Genomic DNA, 25,942 nt, shown 5'->3' with positions numbered 1-25,942 from the left:
GAACTGTTTATGATACTGGACTTTGTTATTTGGATTATCCCTGGACTGAAAACTGACTGATTTAACCATGTATGACTTGACTGCTTGTTGGTCTTTGCTTAACCGTTTACATCCTACATTTTACTATACAGTGTATCTGTGTGCTGGTTGTGTGTTATTCCTTACCACTCCCTGTGGTACGGGGAATTACCTCAACAATGACCATGAATTGTATATACCTCTGTTCCAAAATAACTCTGGGTGATGCCCAGCAACAACCAAAATGAAAAGAAAAGCAATGCCCAAATAATAAATTCATTAAAACCAACACCTCATTCAGCCATTCATTTTCGCATTACGGTGTTAGATGGTCTGACAGCTAGATCACAAATAAAGGCTCTCTTGGTTTTAATGGCTTTTCTGAACATCAGAGGTAATGCAGCCATTCAGATTTCTGATGAAATCCAGCACAGCGAAACAGAAATGTTCGTCTGCCCCACCCCCAAATCTCTCACAGGAGAAGAACCAGCAATCCCTTTTCAATTCTTTCCAATTCAAAGGAGTGGGATCCAGGATCCAGTCGAAGGAGACAGTCTTGCAAATATCCAGGTCTCAAGCCAGATTGTTGGGAAACTTGTCTAACATCTGTTTATATTCAAGGCACTTGAGAAAGACCAACCTAGAGGCTTTCCTAGAGGTCGTTTGAAGCAGATACAAAAATCGAGGAAGCACGCCTAAAGGTTAATAGCCACTTCTTCTGCCAGACCATCAAGCAACTTCAAGTCCCATCCCAATGCATGGAGCCCCCCCAGGGAGACTCGGTGAGAGGGCAGGCTGCTTGAAAGTAGCTAGCCTCTGGGCTGAGGGTGCCCTGTCCCTTTAAGACCCCTCCCCAGCCAGACAAGCTGCTTAGAAAAGAACAACTATAACAGCCCTGCAGCAAAGCAGCTGGGTGTGGCACAATGGTGGTTGTGGTCATTGTAGTGGAGCAATTGGTGGTGGGTTTTGCTATTCTGTATAGGAAACTGAGAGCAACCTGAAGTTAAGGAGAACCGTAACTTACTTCTGCTAGCAAGGAACAGTAGACCTGGGGAGAATGTGATAACAAACTGAGACTACTATCCAAGAATCTGCTGGTGTGTGGGTTGCCTAAAGTCCAGGAAGGCTGGAGAGGGCCCTCAGGGGTATGGGAGCCCACTGAACTGGGTGCAGACCAGAGGTGGTATTCAGCCGGTTCTGACTGGTCCTGGTGGGCCCGGTAGGGAAAATTTTGACTGGTTTGGAGAACTGGCAAATACCACCTCTGGATGGCCCTGCCTACCCGCCCTTGCTCTTACCTCTCTATATTCTGTTGTTTATTAGCTCAGCTGATTTGCGCGGTCGAGCGGATTGCCGTGCCTCGGATGAGCTAAAAAAACAGCACAGCTCACCAGCGTTGATACAGAGGGCAGTGTTTGAGCCCTGCGCACGCAAAGCGAAGCTAGCTCTTCGAACTGGTAGGAAGTTTTGAAACCCACCACTGCTATAGACAAAAGGATCCTGCAGCAGTCTCCAGCTCAAACGATGAAGTCTTATGGAAGGGATTCTGCCATGCCCATGGGAAACAATACTCAAGCAACAATGCAAGCTTGTCCCTGCAGTACAATGCAAATAAGTGCCAACAGCCCAACTCTTTGGCTACCATTAGATTTCACCTTAGGAGCACTATCACTTTTTACCCCTTTCCTTGATGTTCTGGTTGATGCTGGACCCAGGTTCTTACCAACCCATCCAGCTAGGTCTTGGTCACATTTCTTTTAACTGGGGATATCAGGATTTGAACTGCTGCAACCAAAACAGCAATAGCCTTTAGACTTATATACCATTTCACAGTGCTTTACAGCCCACTCTTGGTGGTTTACGGAGTCAGCAAGTTGCCCCCAACAATCTAGGTCCTCATTTTACCACCTTGGAAGGATGGAAGGCTAAGTCAACCTTGAACCAGTGAGGATTGAACTGCTGGCAGTGGGCAGTTAGCCTGCCATGCTGCATTTTAATCACTGGGCCTCCACGGCTCTTATAAATCATAAGCACTTATCCAACTGGGTTGGCTTCACAATATGGGAATTAAAGCTAGACCACCTATAGGAGAGATCATGTTGTGGAAGATTATAAGAAGCTCACCGAAGTCTCTGCCACAAAGATGCCATTCCAATCCCCTATTAGCTGTCTGTTTGTAACTGGACATACCTAAGGGTGGGATTCAAAAATCCCAACAACCGGTTCTCTGCCCAATTGGTGGGTGGGTGTGGCCATGGTGGGCATGGCCTACTGGAACTTGGGGAGGGGGCATTTTTCGCCTTCCCCAGACTCCAGAGGCTTCCCTCGGGTCTCTGGGAGGGCGAGAACAGCCTCCCTGGGCTCAGAGGCCGAAGCCAGAAACAGCCCCCTCTTCCAGGAACTTCCGGGGGCCCATGTGCCCACCAGAGCCCACCTGCGCCCCTCACCTCCAAAATGGGCCATGGGATTCCTGGAGGCGGGTGAAACAGGCGCCCATTCTTCCAGACTTCTGTATATTTGACATCCGGTTGGCCTGAACCGGCTGAATCCCACCCCTGGACATACCAGTTTCAATCTGGAACTTTCTGAATACAGAACAGCCTCATGTAGACACACACCTTGAGATGATGAGCCCTCTTGGAGCAGAATAAGAATAGAGCCACTTACTCCTCAGTTTCACTCTTGATACCAAGCCATTCATTGATCTTCTTCTGACGAGTCCCCTTCTGGGTCAACCATCTGGAGGCATTTAAAAAAAGGAACAAAAACTGTTCATTTTAAAACAGCCTTTAAGGGATGCACGCAAAGCTGTTCTTCCAGGCTGCAGCCAAGCCTAGTAAATGAAAATGTTGACCACAACAAGAAAGCATTGGTGCATAATTATAAAATGGTAATTATTTGCATTGCCCCAATGGGTTAGAAAAAAATTAATGTTAAAAGAACAGTTTTTTTAAAAAAAATATCATTAAATAACTGTTGTAAACTTAAGCTGTCTCAAGATCATGCTAATATGTTCTGTTAGCTAACCAGAAAAATAACATTTTATAGGCAGGTCATACCCGCTATATCAGATAAGCAAAGCCACTCATTAGACAGCTTTCGTCAGCATCTTTCTTAGGCTTTTAACTATTACACACAGTAGCAATTAGGTTGAAAGCTTTGCAAGTCTGTACTTGCTTAGGGAATGAGAGCATTTGCATTTTGTGGAGAGGCCACTAGGGGGCAGGATTACTCTATCAGAAAGGCAGCTGGAAATTAAGGTAGCTCTTGATTTTGACCCTAATGGAACCCAGAATTTTCTATCACTAGGACCTGATCGCCAGATTTCAAGGTATCCACACGATTGACCCAATTTTATGACATTTTTTGAAGCAGCCATTAAGCAAATGGGCCCATTGTTAAGCAAACCCACTGCCTGCAATAGGCGATTTCTTTTTGCCTGACATGAGAATGCTGGTTTCTGGCAAAAAAAGTTGTAAATTGCAGTCATGGGATCTCAATACGCTTCGAACGGCTGCAAATGAGGGCGTTGTTGAAAGCCCACTGGTCGCTAAGTGACCAGTTGTAAGATGTACAGACATCCAACCCATTTGGTTAGGGAAGGCAGATTTTAAACCGCATTTATGCTTGTGTTTATCAGGACGGTTAGGAAGAGCACATACACTAGGTACTGGTCCCGGAGTTTGCGCAGCTGCAACAGGTCAGGTTTAAGACTGTTCATGCGCTTGTCGATCTCCCGGTTTTCGGAGGCCTGCTGTTTGAGGTCCTGCTCCAGCTTCATCTTGCTGTCATGAATTTCGGTAATGCGAGACTTCAGCTTTTCTGAATTCATCATGATCCTAGGGGAAAAACGATAGGGACAGGCTGTTAGAGAAGCAAGAAAGGCTGAGAAGTTGTCTTAAACAGAACCGGTTTGGTGAAGTGATGGCCTAGACCAGGGGTCTTCAAACTTGACAGCCTTAAGACTTGTGGACTTCAACTCCCAGAATTCCTCTTCCGGTCATGTTAGCTCAGGAATTCTGGGAGTTGAAGTCCACAAGTCTTAAACTTGCCAAGTTTGAAGACCTTTGGCCTAGAAACTAGGACAGTATGAGTTCTAATCCTGCTTTAGGCATGAAAGTTGACTGGGTGACTTTGGGCCAATCACCAGGAGACTGAATTCTAGTCCCATCTTAGGGACTAGAATGCTTAAAGCTGACTTGATCATTTGACCAATCCCTGGAGACAACTGAGTTCTAATTTTAGTTTAGTTTACCTTACTTCATTGTTATTGTACCTCATACAACAAAATTAAATATCATCTTCGGTGTACATTATAACTATAAAAATAAAACACAAATACACATTCTTCACATTCTATACAATTGAAATGAAAACCCCTGGTATCTCGCTTTAGGAATGAAAGCCAGCTGGGTGACTTTGGGCCAGTCGCCAGGAGACTGTGAATTCTAGTCCTAGCTTAGCCACGAAAGCTGTCTGAGTGATTATCAGTCAGTCACACTCTCTCAGCCCAAACCCACGTCACAAGAGTTGCTGTGGGGAACATAGGAGGGAGGAGTATTTAGCTACGTTTGCCACCTTGAGTTACTTATAAACTAATAAAGGTGGGGATAAAAACCTAATAAATAACAGCTCTGTTAGGATATGGGATGGAATGTAATGAGGAGATGGATCCCCAGCAGGGAGGAGTAGCAGCTGCATTCCAGAGCAGGGCTCTCCAACTTTGGCAACTTTAGGACTTGTGGACTTCAACTCCCAGAGTTCCTCAGCCAGCAAAGCTTCAATTCTGGGAGTTGAAGTCCACAAGTCTTAAAGTTGCCAAGGTTGGAGACCCCTGTTCCAGAGAAGTAAGACACAGTTTAGCCCAGATATTATGATGTGTGAGAGAAAGAGTGTGAAAATGGCTCCTTGCTTAATGCTTCACAGAATATACAGTATTGTAGAAGAGATAGTAGAGTCTTTAGTCTGGCAAGATTTTGCCTAAAGATGTGAAACAGTAAAGAACTCAGCTTGGAAGAATATGGTGTCTTTTTAGGCTTGATGTTTGACAAGATGAGAACATAGTAAAAATGAAAAATCCCACCCCACTCCCAAGTTTAGACACAACCACATTGCCTTCTTAAAAACACTACAGAAGTGGTTTGTCTCAAGTGTTTTTCAGGATTTTTTTAAAAATTCCAGTCTAACCTACAATTCTGAGTTTCCCATCCAAATACCAGGTCTAATCCTGCTGAGATTTTTCAAATCAATAATGGTGGCCCACAATAAAAGCGTTTGGAAAGGCCACAGAGCAGCACCAAGAATTGCCTGCAAATGCTAGCTTTTAACTTGACAGCTGGGGAAAATTAAACACCCAGGGATTAACCCTATTAACTGTACTTCATTCACTTCAATTAACTGGAAATTGTGGTGTTTTTTTCTGGGCCCCGCCCTCTTCTCTGTTCTGTTTGTGGAAATTCAGCCCGGTGGGGGAGGGGGGGAAAAGATGTAGCTTTATTCCGAAGGGGTCTCACCGCTGCACCTCCTTCTCATTCCCCTCCCTCCGGAAGCGCTCCACGTAGTCCCGGCTGCATTTCTCCTGCGTCTGGCACTGCTCTTCAAAGATCTTGATGGTTTCGTTGAAGGCCTCAATGGCCGTCCGTTTCATCTGCAATTCCTGAGCAGGAGGGAGAAAGAGGACGGTGAAGTCAGGAAGAAGTACTACGGAAATCCATCATTAAATAAGTAGCAGGTACAGGTGGTCCTGAACGACTGTAACAGAGCCCACCTGCCACAGGTGTAAATCATGATGACTAAACTGTCTGCTTTGATACAAGGGGAAAAAAAAACACAGGTACTTTTGTTTCTACTTGGAAACCGTTTCTGGACTTTGTGCTTGAGGTGGAGGGAAAAATGAAACTTTGATTTGGGGTTTTACTAATTAGATAGACCTGTTGTTATAGAAATGGCTAGCTGATACTACTACAGTATGTAAAAGTGAAAAGTTGAGGTCCGGTGTTACTTCTTATTCTACTGTCTAAAGTGAGAAATCAATGCCTTTTTTCCCTTCTTCACTATACTTTTCTCTTTCCCCCTATTATATGCTTTTGTATTTTTGTAATTTATATTATGAACCAATAAAAAGGACTGACATAGCAAAAAGAAAAAAAGTAAAAGTGACGGTGATAGGGTTGATTTTTGCAGCGGTTGTTAAGCCAGCCCTTGGCTTGCTAGAGGTGCAGTTTTGCCCCAAACCAGAAGTAAGTGCAGGTTTTCGGAGAAACTGTTGTAAAACGTAATTCATGTGACGGTGGGATGCTGCAAATGATGATAAATGCTGACTGGCTGCTGTACCCCACCGTTCCCCACAGCTACCTACAGTCACGTGAGCACCTGAAGTTCGGTCATGTGACTGCAGGTGGTGGTGGGGAACAGTTGTGTTGGGGTAATTCCCCGTTAGGAGAATGAGCGCATACATGGAGACGTTTTTGAGAGAAGTGTTTGAATAATACGCAGAACACAAATACACTATACAGTAAATGTAGGTTTTTACTTCCAGAAAGGTTTAAGCAAAGTTCAAGATAAGCAGTCCAAAGTCATTCACAGGTAAATCAGTCAGTTTTTCAATCCAGGGATAATCCAATAACAAATTCCAGTGTCAAAAACAGCTCAGTATCAGACTTACATCAAATCCAGTAATATCAATTAAAAAAAATGGAGGAAGGCAATACTTTCCAACAGAAGGAAACAGAGACTTACTCACACTCTCTTCTGAGACTAAGACGAAGACAAACCAGGTTTCTGGCTCCATCTTATGGCCGTTTGAGAAACCACACCTAATTACAGTTTTGCATTTTCCTAAAGATACAGTTTTAAAATGTTTATCCTGGTTTATATATTTCTAACCCAAATACCTATTAGGTGACTTATATTCCTAACAGGTTGTAAGTATGAATCTGGATTGTAAGAATTCCCTAGTACAGTGGAGGCTAACCTTTTTGGTGCCAAGTGCCCAACGCCAAAATGCAATATGAAAGCCACCCCATGCATGTGCTGATTTTTGGCTTCCAGGTTGCAGGAAGCTTTCCAGGCCCTAAAAGGGGCGCGCCAGTTTCACTTCAAGGTTGGTGCAGGAGGCCTTCCAGGCCAAAAATGGGGCGGGGGGGCCACCACTCCCACACATGCACCCACATCCCCTTACACATGTACGGCAGAGACCAGAAAACCAGCTGGCCAGCGGGAGGCACATGCACAGTGGAGCTGGGCTGGGGCAACAGCTGGCATGTCCTCAGAGAGGGTTCTGCGTGCCACCTATGGCATGTGTGTCATAGGTTTGCCATCACGGCCCTAGAAGGTCTATCATAAACATACCAAGTTCTAGACTAGGGAGTCCCCAACCCATGAGCCCTGGCCTGTTCAGAACTGGGCCGCAAAAACAGTGGGCAGGCGTGTAGTTCCACATGTGCATGCAGGCCGGCGAGCATGTGCAGTTCCATTTCTTCACCCACCACTTGTGCTGAGCCATCCCCTCTCCCCCACCCGGTCTTCAATGCCAGAAAGATTGGAGATCCGGACTGCTGTTCTAGATCAGGGATGTCAAACTCGATTTCATTGAGGGCTGCATCAAGGTTGTGTTTGATCTTGGGGGGCTGGGGTGGGCGTGGCCAGGATGGGGTGGCCAGCATGATGTCACTTGTGTTGGGGGGCACCTTTGGTGGCCCGAACGCTCTGCCAGCAAAAGCAGGCTCCTGAGCTCCGTTTTCAGCTGCAACGGCCTCCTGTAATTCTCTGCCAGTGAAAACAGAGCTCGGGAGGGCCATTTTGGCTGGCAGAGGCACCACACGGTCTGGTCCTTCATTATTTCCAGGGCAGCCCCACAGGCCAGATCTAAGTACCCTGCAGGCCGGATCCGGGCCCCGGGCCTTGAATTTGACACCCCTGTTCTAGACACTTGACTAGGTTGTAAGTCAAGGACTACCTGCAGTCTTTAAAGAAGGTTTTAAAGTGGGCAGGCTTTAAGTACCTGCGAGGTGCGTGTGTATTCTTCATACAGAAGGTCGTACTCTCGACTCTTGTCCTGGTACTGCTGGTGATAGACTTTCAGCTGCTCCCCAACTGCCTCCACACTGTCCTCCTTCACCACCTGGTCCTGCCAAAACAGAACAAAGGATTAAGAGAATGGCCGTTACCATCCCTGGAAATGATACGAGAGACGTTCATGAGGAGCATCCTCCCCCAAAGCAAGACACTCCAAAATATTTTGCCAAGTTTCTCTTTAAAGAAAGAAAGCCTCCTTAAGACAGTTAGCTTAACTGCTCTGGGAAAAGCAGAGCTGGCAACTTTCTGTAATTCAACCTTCCTGGGTTTTAAGATTCTTGGCTCCTCTTCAGTTCAGAGAAAGCCACTTTTCCCTTCTTCGTTCCAACAGAGAATTGCCTGCATATTCCTCCCTTCCCATGATCTTTTTGGTAAATTAGTGAGGCCAGCAGACCAATTCTTCCATTGATTAATTTGAAGATTAATGTCTGGTCACCAAAGACAGCCTTTTCAAGTCTGCTGCCTTCCAAATGTAGGAATAATGGAAATAGTTGCACATAATACCTCCAGGTTGCTGGGACAGCGAGCATCTAAGACTGCCGTGGTTAATTGCTGCCGAATGTCACTGTCTGATATATTAATCTAAATCCATTTTTTAAATTTAGCAGCTGTAGCAGCTGAGGTAACTAGCTCAGCATTCTCTTTCCAAAGAGAAGGCAGCGAGGGTAGTAAAGAAACGGCGTAGGGAAGCACATAAATCTAGGAAACCATTTTTTCCCCTTCATGTTGCTTCTTCTGCACAATTAGTTTACAAAGACAGACTGCTGCTAGATATGGAGGCTTTGCTCAGCTACCTCAACTTGTTGATACTGGAAGGAGTGTCTATGGAGTTTCTTAATTAATCAGGTCATGGTTGTCCCAAAGATGATTTTTTTTTCAAGAGGCAACTGGACTTTCTGGTTTTTCTTTGAAGATGTTTTGCTTCTCATCCAAGAAGCTTCTTCAGCTCTGACTGGATGGTGGGGAATGGAAGGATTTATACTCCTTGCAGATAGCTGGTCATTTGCATTCTTTTAAAGAGCTGTTAAGGCCACCTGGAAGTTTATCTGTGTCATCAAGGTCACCTGAATAGTGCAAATGGGTGTAGAGCCTTCTTGGAACTGCTGAAAGGACTGTGTTGTAGACTGTAGATAGGTAGTGTCGTATTCCTGCCCTTCTGTTTGATGGAGGGCTACTCAATTTTGACACAGATGGCCTCTTTGATACCTATTTCAAACCAATGGTCTTTGGAGTGACTTTTCTCTTTTAAATGCAGATGGACTGCTGAATCTAGTCCTGATGGGTTTGTTCTCTTTTGATGTGCCATGTTTTTATGAAGAAGTTTCTTGGATAAGAAGCAAAACATCTTCAAAGAAAAACTAGGAAGTCCTGTTGCCTCTTGAAAAAGCACCTTTGGGGCATAGTTGATAGGAGCTAAAATCCCCTCTGAATTGGGCAAAACCTTTGGATCATAAATCCAGCACAAAATCCCATTTGGACCATGGACCCGCTGTGTCCTCCAATGAGCCGTACACCAAACCGAAGATGGAGATAGTTATCTTCTACTTCAGTTCTTAAAATCCAGCATCAGACCACTGCTTGAGAAAGACATTTCACTTAGCAACCATAATCAACATCTCTACCCACTTCGGATCAGACCACTTCCTTCCACTCAGGAAGTGCTCAGGTGATTTGGCATCCTGTTTCTGACGGAGGCCCATTCCGTTGGTGCACAGTGAGTAACAACCATCTCTCACCTGCTGGTACTTGGAGATCGGGTACAGTAACCGAGTGTCCAGCTTGGCATTATACTGGGCCAGGGACTCATGCCTGTAGTGGTTGATGAGTTCCACCACAGAGCTGAAGGTCAGCGGCTCTGAGAAGCCATATTTGCCTTCCCGGTGGAAAATCTTGATCAGTTTGTTGTTTCCCCCTTTCCTGTCGAGAGAGAGAGAGAGAGGACCTGACATTCAGTCATCCAGGCTTGGAAGCAACACACTACCCCGCCGCCTTATCTCCTTCCCCAGGTGCATGCCTGGATCCTCATCCTCTCTAAAGCCCAAACCCAGAGAAGAGACAGTGAGATGCAGTCAAGTCCAATCCTTTATTACTTACACCTAATGGACAGAATCTTGCCAAACTAAAGCTATAATTTTCTAACCTATTAGATATATCCTGAGAGATTCTATGGTGTGGCTACCCTAAGCCTCTTCCCATTCCCCGTTTTAGTTTGGAACTATGCAAACTCTTAACCCGGGCCTTTATTTGAGAAAGCTGTGTGTGTGTGTCCCCCACCCCCTGCTTCTCCAGGTTCATATTCCATCATGTCAGCCCTCCAACAAAGTTAAATTGGGGCTCACCGGAGGGTCAATGTATATTCACCCTGGATCTTGCTGGAAGCATCTCTCACCAGGAAGGTACCATCGGGAGTGTCTCGGAGTTTTTCGTTCACTTCCTCTCTGAAAAAAAAGAGGCAGGAAGATTTGGATCGTTTCAATACTTAAAATCTCCATACACTCAAACTTATATGAACATCTTGGCAATGCTGTTTGGAGAAGCCCTTGTAAGTGCCAGGATTCATTTAGAAAGCTAATCTCTCAACCAGAGTAATTTGCTTAACACAGGTGACCATATCTATTTGTAAAATACAATTGTTTATACAATATAAAAGCAGCCAGCTCAGCTAAAAGAAAAGAAAGAAAGGAAAAGAGAAAGGAAAAGAAAAAAAGAAAGGAAAAGAGAAAGAAAAAAAGAAAAAGAAAAAAAGGAAGGAAGGAAGGAAGGAAGGAAGGAAGGAAGGAAGGAAGGAAGGAAGGAAAAAAAGAAAGAAAGAAAGAAAGAAAGAAAGAAAGAAAGAAAGAAAGAAAGAAAGAAAGAAAGAAAGAAAGAAAGAAAGAAAGAAAACCAGTCCACACTTGTATCCTTTCTACCCTGTGAGTCTGCTCTATTTAGTTCCTGATACTCTCTATGTGAGAAGGGAAGGGAAGGAAATGGATGCGATTGGCTAGCCATGGGCCAATAGAAACAGAAAATCACATGGCTGTCTTTTGAAGGCACCAAGAATTGTAGGTAGGTCTTGGGAGAAAGGGAAGGAAAGTTCAAATTCCCTCTTTACACAAGAGGAGGAGGAGGAATTCACAGAATAAGCCTCAAAAGATTGTGTGTTTGTGTTTGCACTGCATATATGCACCACCAACCCACCTGGAACCGCCATTTAGTTGCTGTTTGATACTCATCTCCCTAATATTCTGATTTTATTTTACTCTTATAACAATCCCACTTACAAGGTAAGTTGGGAGGAGAGACAGGGACTGGGGCAACTTGTAGCACACTGAGAATTTGACCCAGGATTTGCAATATTGTTCTTCGAACGCCAGTGCCAGTCCTGACCTTCCAAGAGTGACGTTCTCTCTACCCAATTCTTCTACAGCCCCAAAGAAATGACAAGTGGGACAGAGAATACCAGGCACCTCAACTGCCAAGGAACACCTGACTCTCAAAATCCACAAAGGGGCATCGCTTTCTGCCAGGGTCCAAATGATTCAGACAACTATTTGTCTCAAATTGTGTCTCTTGCTTGAGAGGGGGTTGGATTAGAAGGTCTCCAAGGTCACCTTCCAGCCCTATTGTTCTACGTTCCGTGTTCTAAATCTCTTCTTTTAAACAGTTTCCTAAAAATAACCTGGAGGTACCATTTCTGACAAAAGAAAGACTGGCAAACTCATTTACAATTGAATTAACTACTGAAAAGTTTACGAGCAGAGCCAGAGCGAGGAAAGCCTCAACAGACTCTTCTGTCCCATTCTGACCCAATTATTCCTCCCACATGTCCTCCCCCACCATGACTACAATCGAGCTCACTTGGGTCCCCCCATTTACCTGGAGATGTCTCCCCAGTACCACTCTGCATCCTGCAGGGTTGTCCCATTCCCGTTGGTTAGAGAGACTGCTGCAGGCTTCGCTTTGGGTGGCTTCGGAGGCAGAGCTAGGAAAGAGAAGACCAGGATGGCTGAAAGGAACCCTATCAACTCTGTCTTGGAAGACCGCCATACTATTTGAAAAGGAGCATGGAGACCCCATGGTATCTCATCAAGGAAGTCCTTCCATTCATCGCCTTCTTTTAACAACCCCATAATCCCTTGCGGGGTGGAGTCTGGGCAACTGAATGGAACTAGCAGTGTGTTTAATGGCCAGATGCCCTTCCTGTCGCCAATGCGGAATTTTGTTCAGCAGATTTATTCTCAATTGTGCCCAAAGAGAGAAATATCTGCCTCTACCTAGGACTGAACTCACGGTCTCCTGATTGTGAGGCGAGAGCTTCACCTCTAGGCCACTGCACCACTCCAAGGAAGTCCTCCCATTCCTCTCCAATTATGTGCAGAAAGGTCAATTCAAATATTTTTGCCACGGGTTCGGTGGGGGTGGCTTGGTGGGTGCGCTTTGCGTGCACGTGTGTGCCAAATGTGCACTTTGCACAGGTGCGGAGGCGTTCTAACTCACCTCCTGCAAGCCTGTACTCTCCCAGTCGCCTCAGCAGCTGCCGCGTGGCAATCTTACAAAGCAGCTGCGCTTCAAATTCAGCGGATAAAGGTGAGTATGGGAGCTCAGGTGGGTGGGTGGGCCCCACAGCGGTGCAGCGGAGAGAAGCGGTTTGGTCTCCGCTGCTCATTGCTGCTACTGGTTTGCCAGAATCGGGCCAAACCGGTAGAATACCACCACTGCAACCCACCCTGGAGGGGCTTAATGAACTAGGGACTTTGGCATTTAGTTTTTGCATACGCATACACACTTTCTAGCCTTCTTCAACCTGTTGCTCTCCAGATGTGTTGGCCTTCCACTTCCTAGCCAATGAGACTGTTCAGTACATCTGGAGGGAATCTCTGGGGAAGGCGGCTGCCATGTTCCAACAACATCCACTTGTCTGCTTGGCCAAGCAACCTTTCCTCATGATCCCTTCTCCTGCACCCTACACAAAGACACAAGGGTTCCCTACCTGGAGGGGGAAGGTCTGGCTCAGTGTCCTTTGTCTGCAGAAGGGTCTCCAGGAAGTGGTTTGGAAAATCAGGTGTTGCCTCAGAGCTGTGGGAGGAACAGGACAAGGTTATGCATCGGAGCGCATGGGAGCAGCAGCTCAGCAAATGAAAGAAATTCAGAGCTCCTCACTCTGGGAAAATAATTTCTGAACATACGGGTTTTCCTCTTTCACTGACAGAGAATATTTGGTAAAATAATTTCTGAACATACGGGTTTTCCTCTTTCACTGACAGAGAATATTTGGTAAAATAATTTCTGAACATACGGGTTTTCCTCTTTCACTGACAGAGAATATTTGGTAAGTTTGGGGTTGAAAAGAGGGGTCCTTAGTGCTCTCTTGAGCTTGGTTGCTTTCTTGCAGGCATTTCACTACCCAAACTAGATAACGTCATCATGCCTTTCATGCCAGAAGCTGCCATATATTTGGTCTGCCCCGACCTCATGCAAATCCTAACTTCTGACTGGAAATCTAAACAGAATCAAAATTAAATAAAGGAGAATATAAGTAGCTCAGGATTGAAATTTGGGGGTGGGGTTTCTTGGTGCTCTCTTGAACTTGGTTGTTTTCATGCAGATATTTCAAACAAGGTAACATCATCAGCGCTTATTGGGTAATGAAATGTCTGAAAAGAAACAAGCAAGGTCAGAGAGCACCAAGGACCCCTCGGAATCCAAATCCATAAACATGCCAGTCTCTTCGTAGAATTGGAAGGGGCAACAAGGACCATCTAATCCTACTCTTGGCAACGTGTCCCACACCAACTTGACCATGCTCATAACCATGGCAGCCCAGCATCTTCTTACAAGCTTCCAAAGATGGACAACCCACAACTTCCATAGGTAGGCTGTTCCACTGTTGTAGAGGTCTTTTTTGGGGTGGGTGGGTGGGTGTGGGATGGAGGGTCTTCTCTCATCTAAAAAAGACTTCCCCATTCCATCCTCTCTTTATTTATTTTTATTAAATTTATACGCCATTCACCTTGCTATCCAAAGTACTCAGAATAGAATAGAATCGAATAAATAGAGTTGAAAGGGATCTTGGAGGTCTTCTAGTCCAACCCCCTGCTTAGGCAATGCAAGGCAATGCTATACAATGCAAAAAAAAAAATAGAACTATAAAAACAATTAGAAATATTGGAAGCATTAAAATTACAAAAATTACATAGACTTCAGCTCCAATTTAAACAAGGATTGGCCACTTCTGGCCCAGCAACCTTCCAGATGGATTTCCAGCCCCCTGTTGTATTTTCAGGGGTGCTGATAAAAGGGAGCATCCTTGCCCCAAGGCAGAGGGGGTTTGGGGGCCACCCACCTGGCAGCTGCAGGGAGCCGAAGGAGCAGAACCCCGAAGATCTCACTCAGATTCCGAGGAGACAATCCATTGCTTTCAGCTTGTTCAGCCACCTTGGAAAAGTGCCGGAGCAGGAATTGGAAGGTGAGGAGGTGTGGCAGAGGCATGGCTGGAGACTCCAACACCGAAAGCAACTGCTTTTGACAAAGCTCCGGTTGGGTAACATCTAGAGAGGAAGAGGAGACAGTTTCCAAAAGGAAAAGAGAGCGAGGCGAGAGCAAATCTGTGCATCTTTGCACCAAAAGGTTGGGCATACTGAAACATGTCTATGTCTGCTAGGAAGACTCAGGAAACTGGCACTCCTTACATACCTAGAACCCCACTAAGCGTTCAAATTAAATCCTGGGAACCATGGCGGGAATCCAGAAGTTACAGGGCAAATGACTGTGGGGTGTTTAAGAAAACAGAGGCCGAAGCAAAGGCAGAGAATCGGGATATGATGTCAGCCCTGCTCTTTATGGCATCTCCCATCTCTGAGATGTTTTTATTAGGGAACATTAAGAGCCGATGCTCAGATTGATTGATTGCTTGTTTCTTCCCTTCTCAGCCATTTCTCTTTTACGCTGTATATTTTACACTGGAAGAATATCTCTCTTACTGATTTCACATAAGCTGTGCTAGAGCCTTTCCGGGTACAAGGCGGGCAAAAAGGATTTAAGTCAGTGTTTATTTTTTTTTAAAAGGCTCTCCTCTCCTGCCAGTCCCAAACTTCCTGGTCTTTGTCCCAGCTTGCAGCTGTTCGTGCTTCTCTCCTCCCTAAGCTCCCCTCTGCAGCTTTTCTTTCCCTAAAATGCTCTTCTCACCTTGGAGCACTCGTAAGATTTCGCCCTGCACGCAAGGAGGTACCACGGGGGTCGGCAGATCTTGCAGGTATCCCTTGAGAGCCTCGCCCAGGGAATGCACATCTAAGGCCTCCAAATCGCAGCCGGTCACAGCCCAGTCTGCAGGGACAGAAACAGTGAGAGAGAATTTGTTCCAGGAAGCCACCCAGAAGCTGACCCCAGTTCATTCTGCCCAAGTTTCCACCTCCCAGATGACAGCACCGAGACTCTCCTGATGATTCCGACAATGGGAAACGCAGGCAGGACTCAAGCAAGGGCTCTACCATCACTTTCTGGCTCCTTGACTCTGTAGGTCTTAAATATGGCGTGTTGGACTACGGTTGGATTATTATTGGCTCATGATTGCATCCAGCCTCTACCCACAGCAGCAGTGGAGGGATTCAAATAATTTAACAACTGCTTCGCCCAGGGTCACGTTGGCTGTCGTGGGAGGCGTGGCCCTTCTCCATCCTCCAGCTCTGCCGCACATGCGGGATGAGCCTCCCGCAATGGCCAACCTCAACCTGGGCAAACCGGTTGTTAAATTACACACACACACACACACACACACACGGCTACCAAAGTAGATCCTGGATGCTGCGCTACAATGGAGAAATGGGGAACAGAGCAGCCGGCACAAGGGAAGGAGGAGCAGGGAGAAGGAAGAGGGAAAGCAGCCTTCTCCTTCCCTCGCCTTAACAACCGGCTGAATCCCACCACTGAACAGCAGACGCCGCTCATAGATCTTCTTATGACACCTACTAGGCCTTCTGATGCTCCAGTTGCCTTAAAGTTCAACACAAGCACTTTTAATACAAGCACTTCCCAGATGACATAAACTAACTTGGGTGGGCTAAAATCAACGGAAGGAATTCAAACATGGCAGCTGACAGTTCAGAGATGCACCCAGTGTGGCTGCTGGTGATTTTGGCATCCACGCACATGGTGGCCAGTCTAAGCAAAAGCTGACTTTCAGGAGAAATCCAGGAACAAAGCACCATCAAGTATTGGGTCCTTTTAAAAAAAATCAACCCAATGTGAGTTTAGAAAATAAACATGGGAACGTGTCTAGGATCACCATTTCCTGACAAAGGTAAACTGAGATAGCCAGAAATTTGAGGGCAGGGCTATTTTAGGGGTGGTGACCAAAAGCAAGCTTATCTGTTCTGGTACGTGAGTGGTTGGTGACTAATTATCCCTACCGTGGCAGCCATGTTGTGAATGTATGACCCCTCCCCTCCCCCTCCAGTGGCCACCATTTTGCAAGCAGAGGGCCCAAAATATGCTTCCCAAATTTAAATGTGTCCCGTGTTTCCCAATTTGTTTTCTCTTCCTACGCATACAGAAAATCCAAGTAGATCTTGAACAAGAGTGGCCTTCTGCCAGTCCAAACAGTCCACTTAGGGTGAGGTGGCCAATTTGGCAATGTCCTAAGATCTTCTGCCTGCAGAACACAAGGCCACCCAAACCCGCAGAAAAATATTCAGAGCACTGAAGACGGGTGGTATAACCATCCGGCCTCCCTCCGCTTTTGAATTTAGAGTGAGTTAACTTAAGTGGGCTCACGACTCACAGGGTGCTTTCCGGCTTTTTCAACCAGAAAGAAGCGCTCTGCCCCTCTCCACTCGCTCACCCCTTTGCTTCTGCCCTCCCTGCCGGGATCTGCTGCTGAGAAGCTCTGAATGCAGGCATTGCTGCTGCTGCTGCTGCTGCTGCAGCCTCTAATCTCTTCCATCTGATCAGCCTTGCTTGCTCCCCGCAGAACTGGTTCTTACCGGTTCTCAGTGCTTGCCTTAGTTCGGAGCCAGATGTTCTGTAGAGCATCTTGCTGTCTAACCCTGTGAAAGCAACACACAGCAGATTGGATTAGCTTCACAAAGGAGGTTTTTTTTTTTCCCCTTCCTGGGGAGAGGGGGAGGCAGGGAACTGGGGACGCTGCACTTTGGGGGCAGGGAAATAAAAGTGAAGGAATAGGGCCAGGGCTTAGGAAAAGGAACTGTGTTTTTTTTCCTGTTTGCCCACCTGCGCACCTTCGTATTTATGCTTTGGTGTCCCATTCTTTCTTTAAAATGCTTAGGAAACACTGATTTCATTCCTACACCAAGAATCCTGTTAGGATAGGCAGAAGGGGACTGATTTGGCCAATGTCACCCGATGAGCTTCCACAGCTCAAATTATGAATCTGGCTTCCCCAATCCTCGCTTGTTACTGTAATCATTATACCAGATTGACTCATGGAGGTCCCTCTACTCTTGCCACAGAGCGGAAATCTTGGTAAGCCAGCATCCCCGGGGATCAGCCTTTCCAGAAAGGGAGGGAAGGCAGCTTTTCAATATATCCTCCCTCTTAAAAGAATTAACCACAGGAAGTACGTTGCCAATATATTCCTCTCTTCAACTCTACTTTGTCTGGGCACCCAACATGCTAAATCTTAACCAGGGTTTTGAGAGGATTTAACATAAGATTTAACATAAACATAAGATTTAACATTAGTTTGCCGATTTTGGCCAAAAGCCTCTTTTGAACCAGCAACCCCCCTAAGCCAGAACGTCTCTGAGCCACCAGCTCTGGAGTATGATTCTTCCCTTCTATTAAGTCCTTGCTGTCTAGAAAACAACGGATTAATAATACAAATTTAATTTTTTTTAAAAAAAAAGGCTACCCTAGAACTATTTATACTCCATTCAGTATCAACAGGCCATTTATTTGCTTGCTTTTACTTCTTACATTTATATCTTGCTTTTTTTGCTCAAGAATTCAAGTTAAGCATCAATAGGGTTCTGCTCCCTCCTTCATTTTTTCTACAACAACCCTGTGAGGTAAATTGGATAGAGAGAGTGGCTTAAAGCTACCCCATGAGCTCCTGTGGTTGAAAATGGACAAAAAATCTAGGTAACCCAACCCATTTATCACTAGGTCACACTGATTCTTTATTTTCCATCATATAATTCAGTGCCCATTATAAAGCACCAGGTGGTCTTCCATCCACACTGTCTTAACATTAGCAGGGAAGCTTCAAGAGGTACCCTCCATACCAATATCCCATATGTAGCTTGCAGGCGCTGCCTCTGGGCCAAAATCTCACACTACCCAGCTGTCTCCTTTGGCTCACCTTTCTTCTCAATCACATCCACCAGCCTACACAGCAGAGGTGGGGCGACTTCAGGTGGGGCAAACTGCTCGGAAAGTTCTGGAAGTGTCACCCCTGAAACATGGGCAGAAAGACAGAAGGCTTTTTAAAATTTATTTATTAAATTTATATGCCGTCCACTTCTCAACCTGGGCAGCACCAAAAACTAATTAAATAAAAATATTATTTGAATAATATTTGAAAATAACATGGAACTCTTCCCCCCCAAAATCTCCCAGTTTTTCCTTGTTTTGTAGTAAGCAAGGTATTTATGAGAATCATTTTTTGGGGGGGGGGTGGGGGGGGCGGGAGAGAATGACCTGTACCTGATAAGAAATTATATTTGATAATTGTGTATTAAAGTACAGTTTTGGTACATTTTGACTATATCTCACCAGTTGTATCTTATAAATTATATGAGCAGCATCAAGTATTTTTAAATGAGAAAATGGATATGTTTAATCATTTCTAATTGTTTATACTTGTTATTAACTTTTATTATAAGTTGCCCAGTCACATTTGTGACAAGAGTGGACATATGACTAGCTGCTTAGTGAACTTTTAAATGGTAGCATACCCCAAAAAAGCTATTTAAAAATCTAATCTGAATTTGAAGTTCCAACACCCATACCCCTCACGGTTACATGCCCATTTTTGGCACGCTTGGCAATTGGCCCACATTTATGGCTCTGTCCCGTGGTCATGTCATTGCATTTATAATGTTTTTGCTAAAATCCAGAATTTGGCTATATTTACACAAGATACTTTGCTCTAAATTTGTTTCTGGGGGAAAAAGCCACATAATGAACAATGGATCTACTTAACCAGCGTGGTATTCGTTAAATGACCATAGCATTTTCTTTACAACTACTGCAAAAAAAAAGGCCGTACAATCAGGTATGGTCACATGGAAACTTGCTTTATGACCATCATGAATTACGGCCAAAATTTCCAGGTTTCATTAGTCGTAAGAAAAATTTGACAATTAAATATGTGCAGGGATAACCTATTATTAATACAGTTACTGTGACCTATTATTATTAATACAGAATAACAATGAAAGGAATGAACAGAATCAAGGCTGAGTTCCTACAACTCATGACATTAGGTTCAAATGACGTGCAAAGTTTGTGACTCAGCGTGATATGGGACATGATCTACTGATTGTCTTAATGAGTTGTGGGACATGGTCATCACAGGAAGCAAAACAGGTTTATATGAGGGCAGTATGTGGGACATTGCTATCTCAAATTTAGGGTAAAGTATGTTGTGTAAACATAGCCAATCAGTGACCCTGGGATTAGGATCCTTCCAACTGCAATTTGGGATAATAACATGGTGTGTTTTTGAACGATTGTTGCAAAGATTATCGATTGCTCTAAGGAGTCAAAAGGCAACACACATTTTTAATGAACTCCACGTAAAATAAAAAAGCTGGATGATCATAAAGGTGGAACCTGTCCAGATGCTAAGGGCCAGAATTTTTAATCTTTGTATTTATACATTTATAATCTCCGAGAAGTGGCAGGGAGCTTCCACTATGACCTGCCAATTCTCCTGATTTTATTTAAGTAAGGTCTGGTTTTTCCAGACTCAACTGGGCATCTGCAATCAGTTGGCTTCACTTGTAAAACAGGTGCCAATTCCTCCTGGCCAGGAGTGCCCTCTGCAGCTGCCCTGGGCTCTACTTTGCCCTCTGTAAGTAAAAAAAAAAAGGAATTTTAAACCTATTCCTACCTCTTTTAAAGCACGATCAGTCACCCCGCTCAAAAAAGTCCAGAAAAACTCCCAGACATTTTCCTTGCAAGCTGGCCTTGGGCCAGCTCTGGCCCCCGAGCCCGACAGAGTCAAATCCTCTGGCTCAGCCGGAGAATGTCAAGTCAGCACATTCCTGATTGTGAAACAGTGTGTGCATGCATGCACGCTCCTTTATCTGGGTGTGTGTGTGTGTGTGTGTGTGTAAATGCATACACCAAGCTGGCCATTTCCCCACTCCAATGGTTTAGCATTGGGCCTCTCTTCTTCAATGAAAATTAGCTGATGAAAAAGGAAACGGGAAGGAAAGCTGATTTTGGCTGTCTGTAAAGAATTCTGTTTCTGTTCTCCAAGCTACCTTCATAAGATTTTTTTTAAAGGGAAAATAGTGGGGGAAATGGGCCAAGAGAACTTTTTGCTTCTGAGTGCTATTATTATTTCTTTTTTTCCCCCCAGCAAGCGCTTAAACTATTCCCACTCCCACCCATCATCGCTCACAGATGGATGCAGAAAGTTTTTGAAAATTATTTTCAATGTCTCCAATGTGGTGATTTTAAACCAAAAAAATCTCACACCTGCCTTGCTAAGGAGAAGAAACAAAACGTCTTCCTAGAAATATTTGCCTCAACTGGCAACACTGCACCCAGATTATTGTATTTTCTCACAACCTGTCCAGACCTTTTAGGGCCAGCCGAGAAGTAAAAAAGAGTCACTAAGCAAGGCAGGGAGACTGAGGTTCAGAGAGAGCTCAGCCTGTAACCCACCAAGTATTAGATTAGTAGTAAGTCACATGTGAAAAAAAGAAAGCTGAGTCATTATGAAAAGCAGCAGGAGCCACAAAGGTTTTACAACTTCAGGAAGGATATTGTAATTATCATTATCTCCCAAAGATGTGGGCTATTCAGGTACAGATAGTTCTTGGCGTGCAATCACAATTGAGCCCAAATTTTCTGTTCCTGAGCAAGACAGTTGAGTTTTGCCCCATTGTGTGACTTTTCTTGTTGTAGCTGTTAAGTGAATCATTCCAGTCGTTAAGTTAGTAACATGGTTGTTAAGTAAATCTGGCTTCCCCACTGACTTTGCTTGTCAGAAGGTCACAAACACTGTTGCCAAGTGTCTAAATTTTGATCACACGGCCATGAGAATGCTGCAATGGTCCTGTGAAAAATGATCATAAATCACATTTTTTAAGGGCTATTGTAACTTTGAATGGTCACTAAATGAACTGTTGTAAGTCAAGGACTACCTGTAGTGGGAAAGGAAGAAAACATTTACAGGTAGTTCTCAACTTACAACAGTTCATTTAGTGACCATTCAAAGTTACAACAGCACTGAAAAAAGTGACTTAGTCATTTTTCACACTTACGACTGTTTCAGCCTCTTGTCATGTGATTTACATTTGGATGCCTGACAACTGATTCACACTTATGACGGTTGCAGTGTCCTGGAGTCTTTTGCCCCCTTCTGACAAGTAAAATCAAAGGGGAAACCAGATTCACTTAACAACCATCTTGCTGATTTAAGAATGCAGTGATTCACTTAACAAATGTGGCAATAAAGGTCGGAAAATGAGGCAAAACTCACTTAACAAATTTCTCGGTTAGCAACATAAATTTTCGGGTCAATTATGGCTGCAAGTTGAAGACTATCTGCATATAGAGAGAAAAACTGATAGCTGTTTAAAGAAAACTTCTCTTTAGTCAGGCTTTAGACCAGCGGTCCCCAAACTTGGCAACTTTTAAGACTTGTGGACTTCAACTCCCAGAGTTCTCCAGCCAGCTATACTATGTGGCTGGAGAATTCTGGGAGTTGAAGTCCACAAATCTTAAAGTTCACAAGTTTGGAGTCCTCTGCTTTAGACCAACCTTGTCTAACCAGACACCCTCCATTCTGCCATGGACTATAACTCCCAAAATTCTTAGCCATAGAAGGATATCCACATTATATAGTCAAAAACACTCAAGACAGGGGCTACAATCAAATACTACCTGTTTTTTAATGTATGTTTGACCACATCCCAACTTAGCCAGCTGGAAATTCCAACCCTCCCATTTTTTGGAAAGTGCCAAATTGGGATATCTCCATCCATCAACCATTTAATTTCATGTGCCTAAGATCCTTTGCTTCTGGCATTATTTATAAGCGTTTTTACGAAAATAAAGATATCCTTTAGTACCTGGTTAGTCCATTTTTTTAAAAAACCCATATAAATAGATTTTACGATTTAACGGAACAACAACATATCCTGGCAGGACTTCCTCTTCCGCACTGGCTAAATGCTGGGAAGCCTAATAAGAAAAATGGTCTCCCTTGGCTAGCTTTCAGACAACCTGAAACGCCTCTCTGCCCTTTGATGTGGTAGTTACTGTACATGACACTGAAGCCCATAATTTGAGGCCACACTGGTTGCTGGCTTCAAGTGTGCACCCAGGCATCACCTCTCTGCAGATGCCCCTTATTCTGGGAAGGGCATCTCAAGCCTCAGGGCTGTTCCCGCTCAGGAGACCGAGAGCAGCTGGGCCTACCTACTCGCTCTGTGGGGGCAGATGGCAAGTCCAGCCAACAGGAACTAGGAAACTGGTTGGAGCAGAACAATGAACCGTGTTGTTCTTGTTGTTGGTAGCCTTCCCTGGACTGGATGTTTCGGGAACAGCATTTTTCAAAAGCCTGACCTGAAGCCACAACGGTTCACTTTCTTCCTCCCCCTTGCAAGCCCTTCCTCTCACTTTGCACCCTGACACAGGTACTCACCCTGTTCCTCCGGAGCGTGGGATGCCCCCGTTCCAGGAGTGGCGGGCAGGGGCCTGGTGACCCTGGGACGATGGGACGGGAGGGAGATTTTCACTGGCCCCACATACTCCACATAGGTGCCCGGGAAATCCCCCTTTTGTTTGGTGCGCTCATTGACCCCTAGAATCCAGCCAATCTGGTTCGGCATCTGCTCATCTCCATCCTTAAAGCCCAGGGCCTGCAAGGCCCCCTTGCTCACCACCAAGGTGTCCCCGGGTAACAGATCGATATCTTCGTTGCGTTCCTTATGGTAGGGGTAGAGGGCCCGATACTGGAAGCCTTCAGTGCTCCCCATAGTCCCCTGGAAAAAAACCAAGCAAATGCACCGGCGAGGAAAAAAGTGGAAAAGAGGAGTGGGCTGAGGTTGGCTGTCCCACTTCCCTCTCAAGAGCTCTGCATGAAGGTGAAAGTTCCCTGGGTCTGCTGGCATGAACAGCCGGGCCCTAAGTACAGCCCCGTCGTTCCCGTAACTTGAAGCCACGATTCAACCAGATGATGAAGCAAAGGGAGAACGTGACGAGCATAATCCAGCACTTGCAGGTGAGCTGGGGAGGAGAGGCAAATGACAGCTCAGGATCTCAAAGGTGTTCGGGAAGAAGTTGTGATGCGCAGGACTCTGGAAAAGGGAGAGGAAGGGAGACCATCACTCAGACACGCTTCCTTAAGTAAGAGGGCTAATACTTATATTTGATTTTAGGAGGTGTCCCAAGCAGCTAACAGAAATGGAGCTCAGCACCACAGCACGACTGAAAGAGAAAAATACCAAGAACAAGGAAACAGCAGACAAAAATTCGATCGAGACAACAGAAAGGATTATCATTCATGTATTAGCAATATTTCAGATTCTTTAACCTTAAAGGGGGGAAAACTTTTTCTCAACATCCTATTTTAAAACTTTTCTTTAATAATTTTTGTAAAATCATTAAATTCTAATACATCTTTTTAGACTTAACATGCTTTCAAATACATTTTTAATAATATTTATAAGCTTTAGGAATTACTCAAGCATTACATATAATGAAAAAAACCACATTTTCAAACCCACTTTATAAATACAAAGCTACATTAGAACTTTATTTCAATATCAGACCAGTAAAAATCTACCCTATAACTCCAATTAACTCAGTAAATTTAAGTCACTCCTTTCAGCTTATCCTCATAGAATAGTACAAATAGAAACATGTATTATTTTCTACACCAAGGGAAAAAAGTAGACGGTTAAATTGTTTTATTCAAAGAAAATAATATATCTAATTTGGTTTATTTGGAAACTGCTCCTGGATTGTGTGCTTGTAATGAAGAAAATGAAACTTGATTTTGGTTTTGCTGATTAGATAGGTTCATTATTATAAAAATGGCTAGCATATATTATTGTATAAAAGTAAAAAGTAGAAGTTGTAATGTTATTATCTTCTACTGCGCTAAAAAGAAGTCAATGCCTTTTTCTTTTTCCCTTTTTAATCTACTTTTGTTTTCCCTCTCTCCCAGTTTCCCATTATTTTCATTTTTCTTTGTATTTTATACTCTGATAAACTAATAGCATTTTTGATAATAAAGAGACTGCAGAAAGGAAGTAATGGGAAGGGGAAGGTCTCAATAAAAATGCAAAAAGGTCTTAGAAATACAGTTGTGCAAAAATGGAAGGACAGACAAGTCCTAGTACAGGTATTCTGCACTTTTAATTACCAAAGTTACAACAGAAGCGAAAAAGATGACTTACGACCATTTTTCACACAACTGTTGCAGTATCTCCATGGTTACATGATCAAAGTTCAGATATCTGGCAACTGGATCACATTTGTGACGGTTGCAGTGTCATTGGGTCATTAGGACCACCTTTTGAGACCTTCTGACAAATAGCAATGGGGAAGCTGGATTTACTTAACAACAGTGGGTACTAACCTAACTGTAGTGATTCACTTAACAACTATGGCAAGGAAGGTGGCTCAGTTGTGACAGTAAGTCAAAGACTACCTGTATAGCCAACTTAGGTGCCAGAAACCTTTCTCCAGGTATATTAAACAGCCAGGAAAACTTAAGATAAGAAACATTGCTCTGAGGTAATCATGAGGTACTTTGATCCCAAGTCATGTTTCTCAGAACAAGCAACCCCTGTTGTTAGGCCAGGGGGTGAGCAGCTCTTCGCTTCACAAAGCACACTAACAAGAGTCCAGAAGATTGGGAATAAAAGCAGCCAGATGCGCATGATAGTGGCCAGAGACCTGACCAGTTTTGTTCTCAAGTGAATCTCTGAAAACAAAGATAGGATTTCTCAACTGCAACTCAAAGCCATATCAATTCCCAGCCTGTCCTTTGTGAACAAGGAAAGTTTTTCCTCCTTTCTCCCTTTTAAGATGGATATCTCAAGTTTTTCTGCTCCCAGTTCTCAGTTTTTTCTTGCAGGCTAGAAAATGTATGACAATGGATTTATTTAGGACATTTTTAAAAAATGGTTGTTGGAGAGACTTGGAGCAAGCCGCAGAGAAGGGCATTAGAAGTTCACACTGTACTGGGAACAGAAGCCTGGAATTCATCTCTCTTTCACTCTCCCCTCTTTCAACCAATAGCTCTCTCTCACATGTTCTCTTTCTCTGTGTGCGTGTCTCTCTCTCTCACACACACACCCCATACACAAACATGCACATTTGTAAAATTGGAACCAAGTCCAGGGAAGAGATTGAAGGCGGCGGCAAGAGGAACTTCTGCCCTATTGTGCCTTGGAAATCTCTATCCCAGGGAACGCTATCTCCCATCAGCCCTTCCTCCAGGCCAACCCGTACAAGTACAACATTGCATTATCCTTAGAAAAATGCTCTATGGATAAAGAATGGATTGGGGTAAAAAAATGAGTTAGATCTGGAATCAACAACGGCAATAATAATCAGTATGGTTAAATTAAACTTCCAGCTCTTGTGTCGGTGTACCTTAGAGTCTCTCTTACATAAAAAAGTAGACAATGTTACTTCTTTGTGAGTGTTTGAGCTTCCC

The 25,942-nt window shown here is 44.3% G+C and overlaps 1 protein-coding gene across 1 annotated transcript in view; it reads right to left on the bottom strand.

The window, feature by feature from the left end:
• The window catches only part of PIK3R2 (phosphoinositide-3-kinase regulatory subunit 2), a 28,447-nt gene extending 5,063 nt beyond the window's left edge, over nt 1-23,384 (bottom strand). The window contains exons 1-13 of the mRNA XM_087922874.1: nt 22,916-23,384; nt 18,392-18,484; nt 17,055-17,117; nt 15,262-15,399; nt 14,420-14,624; nt 13,067-13,152; nt 11,953-12,058; nt 10,434-10,532; nt 9,831-10,011; nt 8,021-8,146; nt 5,532-5,674; nt 3,681-3,857; nt 2,686-2,757 (exon numbers count right to left, since the gene is read on the bottom strand). Of these exons, the coding sequence (XP_087779000.1) occupies nt 2,686-2,757; nt 3,681-3,857; nt 5,532-5,674; nt 8,021-8,146; nt 9,831-10,011; nt 10,434-10,532; nt 11,953-12,058; nt 13,067-13,152; nt 14,420-14,624; nt 15,262-15,399; nt 17,055-17,117; nt 18,392-18,484; nt 22,916-23,384 (1,958 nt within the window). The remainder of the gene's footprint in view (nt 1-2,685; nt 2,758-3,680; nt 3,858-5,531; nt 5,675-8,020; nt 8,147-9,830; nt 10,012-10,433; nt 10,533-11,952; nt 12,059-13,066; nt 13,153-14,419; nt 14,625-15,261; nt 15,400-17,054; nt 17,118-18,391; nt 18,485-22,915) is intronic.
• Nucleotides 23,385-25,942: the final 2,558 nt, after the last annotated feature.

Source organism: Pseudonaja textilis, chromosome 1 (assembly GCF_049901715.1).
Source record: "Pseudonaja textilis isolate UNSWEBS1 chromosome 1, rPseTex1.2, whole genome shotgun sequence".
NCBI lineage: Eukaryota > Metazoa > Chordata > Lepidosauria > Squamata > Elapidae > Pseudonaja > Pseudonaja textilis.
This window is presented reverse-complemented; position numbering and strand designations above follow the sequence as displayed.